We start from the raw sequence: 7,912 nt of genomic DNA, 5'->3' as shown, positions 1-7,912 counted from the left end.
TTATAATAATGTTACTATTAATGCATCTTATATAAGGATTATTTATTAGAAATTCAAAATTTCCACTCCTTCATAATGACAAAATATATATAGATTTCATTTTGTCAATAATCCAATTGTTAATTAGTCGGTAAAGATCACGACTTGTATCTTTGATTTCATGCATGGTTGTATACTTGTACATCATCTACCATGCAATGAACATGTTTAATTTACTGTTTTTAATTATATTAACTTTGATTTTAGATATATAATTGACAATTTGCCCGTTTTCTTCTGTCACACATATTCACATCACATCCATAATTAAAGGTTCATTATATAATTTATTACCTCATTAATTTAATTAGCTATTTAGTTCATTATGAAGAAATTTTCAACCTAAAGCATCAATTGTAAAAGAGAATAGACTTGTAAGCAAATACTACATATCAAACCTATAATTAAAACACTAATCAATAGGTTTATGCCGACACCAACAACTTCCCTTCCTTTTCCCAAAAATCCTTGGGCATGCATGCTAGATAATACTAACAACTTTCACTTTTTAATTTTAAAGACATAATATATGTATATAAAGCATGGGATAAATTTTTTTATTTAAGTATTATTTTTTTATTTCTAATTTACTTAATCATGGCTTTAGTTCTAAAAAATCAGTAAAATCAATCACGGATAGACACTCAATTTAAGTACAATATGAACCAATTGAACCCAACAGCGATAAAAGCATAAGTAAAACATTGTTGAGAACGATATTTTCTTAATAATGCGACATCTCACTCGTGTATAATATGAACGAATCACAATCAATAAAATCTCGAAAACCCAACCCGAAAACTCCAAAAACTACTACTCCAACTTCAATTCTATAAAAACGTAACAACTATTCAGTTGGTTTGTTTGTTTACTAATAATAACAATCGTCCAAAACGTTGTAAAAACACTAGGGAACAAGACATAAACCAACTACTAAAACAACTCTTAAAAATAAACAAAAAAGGTTTGTATTAATTCATTTCAGTTGGAGCGCCTGACCTTGGAGCTCTAATGTACATAAGATGGTCCACTGCCAGCTCCTTAAAGCAAAGTCCCCTTCAATCATTTAATTTTTTTCCAGATTAATGTGTTGTCTTTCTCTCTTTTTACCCTTTCATAAAAGGAGAATTAGGGTTATTGTATCAAGTACTAAATCTACATGGCTAGTGTTATTGGCCTTATTGCCTATTGTTTCATTATTTAGGAAAATGACTAGGTGAATGCACAAAAAATAAACTTACAAAATGTCGTCAATTGATAGGGTAACTTTACAATGATTAAAAAGTGGTTTAATTATTTGCATTTGATGATAGTTGAACTACCAAATTGTTATCTACTCAATACAACCGTATTACAAGCATAAAGCCTGTAAATTGGCTCATGATGCGACTCACATGTACTATACTTGTCTTGTAGCAACTAATTTGCGTCAATTTGGCTCAAATTCACCCGAATTAGCCCAATAACCACCCTTTTTTTGCGAGTTATTATTCACCTCAATTACTTTTATCTAATTTACCCCATCAATAAAGCTCATATCCAACCATGAAAGAGGCGGAGTAATATAAGCGTACTCCACTTATTACGAGACGTCTTAAAGATTGATTTATCACTACTCGTAACTTTGTACACTACCTATTACAATTACACTGGTACATATTACTACTTTTATAGACGAGACTTCCTCCTATTTCTCCTTTTATTCTCCCTCTTTCTCTCCTGCATTTAAAAACACCAACTAAACATTACCAACTTCACATTTCTTCATATCTCAATTACTCCATTCACCTCTTCTGTCTTTCTCTCTCTCTTCTAAACCAAAATTTCTCACCCAAAAATTAAAAAACAGCTATTTATTTCATTGTACTGTTGTTCTTCATATAATGCTGTTCCCTTAAATCCTTACATTTTCAGAAATTCCAAAAAAATATTTTTTTTTAAAAAAAAAACAGAGGAATTTTGTTTAAAAAAAACAGGGGAGAAAGAAAAAACAGAGAAATGAAGTACATTCGATCTGGAAGTTTGAAGAGGTTGTTTTCTATTGGAAGGCGTAGTACAAGCAGCAGTAGCAGCTTAGAAGATTCTGGAATTGAAGAAGATAATAGTAATATTATTATTAATAATAATAAGCATAAAAATAATGAGATTGAGTTTATTGAACCACATCTTTTTCCTAAGAAACCCACCTGGAAATGTTACTCCTTTGAAGAAATCTTTGCTGCTACCAATGGCTTCTCCTCAGGTTAGTTTAAAAACCCTGATGTTCGGGATTAATAGTCGCGTTGATAGTGTAATTTGAACTGGTAACGTGACAACTGATTCTGAACAGAGTAAAGGGTATGTTTTTCTTTTTTGTTGTTGTAATTTGTGATTATTATTGATTGTTGTTTTTTTTTTTTTTTTTTTGGTGGGTGAACAGATAATTTGGTGGGAAAAGGAGGGTATTCAGAGGTATACAAAGGAGAGTTAAAAAATGGGGAAATGGTAGCAGTGAAGAAGCTAACAAGAGCAACCAATGAGGAGAAGAGAGAGAGAGAGTTTTTAACAGAGATTGGAACAATTGGACATGTTTTTCATCCAAATGTTTCTTCTCTTTTAGGGTGTTGTATTGATAATGGTCTTTATCTTCTTTTCCCCTTCTCTCCTAGAGGCTCTGTTGCTTCTGTTCTTCATGGTAAGTCACGACATCTGTCTGAATTTAGTTGTCGCATTACTACTTCAAGTCGACAAGTTTCATTATCGTTTGCAAATAATTAGTGAATCTAAAACTTTTTTTTGTGAAAATGAAAATGTAGGGAAAAGAAAAGTCATTAGATGGTTTAATCTTAACCATTGATTATTTCGTCAATAAAAAAGTAAAAGTCTAAAATTAAAAGTCGAGTTAAGAATGTTATCTTTTTGAGAAACCCATTCTAGATTTTTTGTTCCTTGTGTTAGTATTTGGACATTATGTTAAACTCGAATTTGCCCGGAACATGTAGATCAAAGTAATCTACCTATGGAGTGGGGAGTGAGGCACAAGATAGCAATTGGAACAGCCAAAGGGTTACATTATTTGCACAAAGGGTGCCAAAGAAGAATTATTCATAGAGATATCAAGGCCACAAATATTTTGTTAAGTGAAGATTTTGAACCACAGGTTACCTTACAATTATGTACTTAGTATAATTATTGTTATGTTCCCTATATTTCATTGACAAAAAAGATGATATGTTTACTAACAACATTACATCATGGGGTTAAGTACAGATTTCTGATTTTGGCCTTGCCAAATGGCTTCCAACCCAATGGAGTCATCACTCAATTGCCCCAATTGAAGGAACGGTCGGGTACGTATTTTCTTTCCTATCCATTCTATCAATAACGTTACATTGACACAAATTCTTGTATCAGACCCCGTATAGTTGGCCTGATTGGCTAATGAAAAGTGCTGATTCAGTAGGGTATACATGTTGTCTTAGGCAATTTTAATCAACCTTTTTTTTTGGCATCGACTCAATTATTATGCTAATGATTCATTTCGGGCTTAATTATGCAGATACTTGGCACCTGAATATTTTTCCCATGGGATTGTTGATGAAAAAACAGATGTTTTTGCATTTGGGGTCTTCCTCCTAGAACTAATTTCCGGGAAAAAACCAGTTGATGCCTCTCATCAAAGCTTACGAAGTTGGGTAAGAAAAAAAAATATATTGCCATTCTTAATATATTATTATGCTGTTATATGTTTATGTCATCTAGAAAAATAAAAGTTTGTATTTTTACACATTTATTATAACTTCATCATGTTTGACTAATGTTTAGGGTTTCTTGTGGGTTTAAGCTTCTTGGAATATTTAGATAGTGATTACATAATATAATCTTTAATCTTTGTTGTTTATCTAATTAATGTCAAATGTATGATTATGACAGGCTAAACCTTTCCTAAAACGAGGGGAGATTGAGAAATTGGTTGACCCAAGACTTGAAGATGCCTATAATGAAATGGAATTAAGACGAATGGCCTTTGCTGCTTCTATTTGCATACGTTCATCAACTAATTGGCGCCCTACCATGAGTGAGGTAATTACGTAACGAAAAAGCTTCGTACGGCACCATCTCATGATACATTTACGAATTATTTAAAAATTAATGCTAAACTATGCTGGCTAGTTCATTCAAATTTTAGAAAGTACAAAATTAGTTTGGTCCTGTGTTATACTCCCTTAGCTTGTTTACATTGTCCTAAAGAAATAAATAAGTGATTTTTATATTTCCTTGTTTACATATATTTTCCTCTTATTAGAGTTTTGAGTTTTCGACTCATCACTTTTCTTTAATATCGGTGTTCATACAAATAACCTCTTATTAGGGCCTGTTCTCTTTAGCTTATTTTCACAGTTCAGTTCAGCTCCAACAAGTTCAGTTTAGTTCAGTTCAGCTCTTAATTTCCTTCTTTCATAAAATATTCAGTTCATTTCAATTCAGCTCCAATAAGTTTAATTTATTTCACTTCAGTTCAAGCTCAGTTCAGTCAATTAGAACAGACTCTTAGAGTTTTGAGTTTTCGACTCATCACTTTTCCTGAAAATCAGTGCTCATACAAATAAATATGTAGATAAAATATAGTAACAGTCATAATTTTTTTTTTTTTAATTGGAAAGGTAAACGGTATTAGTAATCTCCCTATCTCAGTTAAATAGTAACAATTGTAGAAAACATACTTGTATTTAAGATGCAAATTAAAGGGATACTTGTCTTGTAGGAATTGAGTTTGAAAGAATATAAGTGAATTTTTGGTGTACTAGTGAATGACTAATTATTAATTAGTGCAAAAAAAATTTCTTACCAGATGGTTTGGTGGCCTATGATTTTAATTTAGAGTTGTTCAAGCAAAAATTAATTAGGCAACTGATGTTCTACTTCTACCTAACCTAAAAAAATTTGACACGAGCAATGTTTTACATTATGTGCAACCTCCCAAGTGTTACTAGATTATGATTAGTCTAATCATATGTGACTTTATTTTATTATTGTTAGATTGTCTAATTCTGCTAGCTAGCTTATTAATTCATTAATTAATTACTACTTTTTTGTGGGGCCATTTTTATATAATTTATTTGATTTGATATATTCATGTTTGTTTTCTTCTACATAGTAGACCCCCAATTATTATTACATAATTTGCATTGGAATTGTTAGTTCGCCTCTTTTTAATAGTTACACATCCTATTTACATTATCTAAAACGAAGATATAATTCATGAAATATAGATGAACAATTATTATACAAGTACGTATTGCAAAATTATGTCGATCGTATTCTTAATTATCAGATTTCTAGATGATGTGATGGTTATTTTTACTACACGAGCACATCATTGGCTGATATTAGTATTAATCAATTATTAATAGGTACTTGAGATGTTGATGGGAGGGGAGATAGACGAAGAAAGGTGGGAAATGCCAGAGAAAGAAGCCCAAGATCATGATCAAGAGTTTTGGGATTTTGAAGACCTTGAATTTGAATGTGATTCTTCATTCTCCACATCAATACATGAAGATTCAATTTATACTGGAAGCTCGAATTGAATTATGGCGGGAGAGAAGATTTGAAAATTGCGATAGTTTTCGTGTAAATAAAAAGACATAAGCTTCGTAGGAACATGTTGTAACATAAAACTATAAATGATCGAGTTTATTAGACAAAAATTATGAGAGGTTAATTTTAATTATATCTGGCGCGCTCCTAGTGTTACATGTTGTTACATACTTCGCTATTATGTAAGGATTTAAGAATGGTCTCAATTGATTTGTACGTACAAAATACGAGTCAAAAGTTCGTTAGTCCTGTATCCTGTTGTTAGTTTGTAGTGCTATATCAAAAGATAGTAAGCTCTTGTACTCTCGTGTAGTAAAAGTGGTTGTAATAGTATAATTAGTGATGTAAATGTCCTTGTTTTGTTAACACTTAATTCCTTTTACGAGTAGTAAGTTTTAAACATTTAAAGGTGCGTTTTATTATTTGTTTTTAACATATCTAAATATGTTTTAATTTAATTTAATTTAATTTAATTTGAACTTAACTTATTCAGCAAGTACAACCTTAATTTTTTTTACTTTTTTTTTTATTTTTTGTAAATAAAACTTGGATATATAGCACTAATCTCATCAGGGATCTTTAATTGAAATGACTATTTTAGCTTCTTAATTGTTTTATCCGTGTACCGTGCATATATTTGAGCATCAATATTTAATTATGTATTATAACTCCATATCAAAACTTATGAAAAGATAGCTAACTTAAATTACTTATCAAGACGATCTAAGACAATTTTTTTTACATCGATAATAAGTACTTACTCATAGTCAATATTTTAACTTGTTATTCAAAATATCGATTCGAAGGACTACTTATAAAAACCTGCCAACTACAGTCTACAGTCTACAGATATATATGTGCAAGATTGCAAGTTTAGCTAAGTTTTAAAAGTTACTATTTGTTGCAAAATAAAAGGTTGGATAGAATTATTGATATACGAAGTATTCGTACGTATATATTAATCATAATCAAGGACAATAATAACACTTTCCCAAAAAATAAATATAAACAAATAAATAAATAAGAAAAAAAAAAGGACAATAATAACACGATTAGATTTGTCGATCGTGTGGCCACAAACTTTGCATCAAATTAAAGGACCACATTAAAATTAGCTAGAACTCTTAAATGCTATGTACTCTACTATTGTACTGATCAAGCTTAACAACCTAGTACTGTTCTTTTGATAACTAGATTTCAATTTTATGGAATTTGGATCTCTTGATTTAATTTTCACAACTTATATGAGTACTAGGTGTAGCTAGTGATCGGTTTATTTTAGTTGCATTGTCTCTTTTACAAGTAATAATTTATGTAAATCGAAGTTTTCAGTCAAATGAAACAAGTAAAATGAAATATAATAAAAGGGTGATACAGTTTTATTAATTTATGCGAATCTTATATCAAGCAGAAAAGTCACAAGTTCAACTTTTGTTTATTACGTCAATGTCTTTATATAGTACAATATTTCATCAAATTGGAACAAGTCTATTGAGTGATTTCACTTACACTATACATCAGAGAGATCACCTCAGCCATGAGGAATTTTTGTGTTTAATATGATGCACTTGATTATTATTAATTCTTCTTGTTTATTCAAATTCAAACAGGGGATTCTAATGATTTTAAATAAAGAAAATTAAAATATACAGTAGTCCACGGCAAGGGTCAATGTGTTATACTTATATCTTATACTATAAGATGTGGCTTAAGCCATGCAGTTTTGACAATGATAAAATGCCGTACTCAACGGCAGAATCAACCCGAGCCGCCTTGGCTTATAATAATAATAGATTTAGTCTAATACGGTGTATGTTGAACCTATGAGAAAACCCACATGTAAGTGGTGTGTTGTCCCACATTGATTGAGTCTATAAGTAAGAGTTTGTATTGGGATGTGTATCTCACATTGAAAAAAAAGATATTTGTGTTCACTTTATAAGGCTAATAGGCTACTCTCCTCATTGTCATATGGTTTTTAGGTGGAATTTCCTTAGTCGTGTAAAGTGGACAGTTGTGACGGGTGTGGCCCAGGCCTGTTTATCAGTGTAGAGAGAATTGTGCATCATATACGTAGTATTTAAATTTATTATTTATGGCTTATCTATGTTTCAACCATTTTAAAAAACTAACACTTTGAATTTGATTAACTCTTCTAACTATAGCTTAGAATTTGGTCTTGACCCTTGAATGTACATAATTACATACCCATTAATAAATATATATACACTCGAGTTAATGCATGAATTTGTATTTCTTTTATCTATGTTAACTTTCGTTTTGCAATATGTCA

General features: G+C 30.7%; 1 protein-coding gene across 1 annotated transcript; it reads left to right on the top strand.

Annotated features, from left to right (window-relative positions):
* Positions 1-1,773: 1,773 nt before the first annotated feature.
* Positions 1,774-6,190, top strand: LOC145578697 (putative receptor-like serine/threonine-protein kinase At5g57670). The gene is made up of 7 exons (XM_081635991.1): positions 1,774-2,281; positions 2,459-2,713; positions 3,021-3,178; positions 3,289-3,368; positions 3,578-3,713; positions 3,952-4,101; positions 5,433-6,190. Exons 1-7 carry the CDS (start codon positions 2,038-2,040, stop codon positions 5,607-5,609), a joined length of 1,200 nt encoding a protein of 399 aa, XP_081492117.1. The 5' UTR covers positions 1,774-2,037; the 3' UTR covers positions 5,610-6,190.
* Positions 6,191-7,912: the final 1,722 nt, after the last annotated feature.

Source organism: Chenopodium album, chromosome 14, assembly GCF_948465745.1.
Source record: "Chenopodium album chromosome 14, dcCheAlbu1.1, whole genome shotgun sequence".
NCBI classification, from domain to species: domain Eukaryota; kingdom Viridiplantae; phylum Streptophyta; class Magnoliopsida; order Caryophyllales; family Amaranthaceae; genus Chenopodium; species Chenopodium album.
Note: the sequence above shows the minus strand (reverse complement) of the source record. Positions and strands in the feature narration are given on the sequence as shown.

Excerpts from the sequence above, each read along its gene's own strand:
- LOC145578697 (XM_081635991.1), top strand. The coding sequence starts at position 2,038 with ATGAAGTACATTCGATCTGGAAGTTTGAAGAGGTTGTTTTCTATTGGA. Across the intron at positions 2,714-3,020 it reads TGTTGCTTCTGTTCTTCATG|ATCAAAGTAATCTACCTATG; the intron begins GTAAGTCACGAC and ends CGGAACATGTAG. Across the intron at positions 3,369-3,577 it reads CCAATTGAAGGAACGGTCGG|ATACTTGGCACCTGAATATT; the intron begins GTACGTATTTTC and ends TTAATTATGCAG.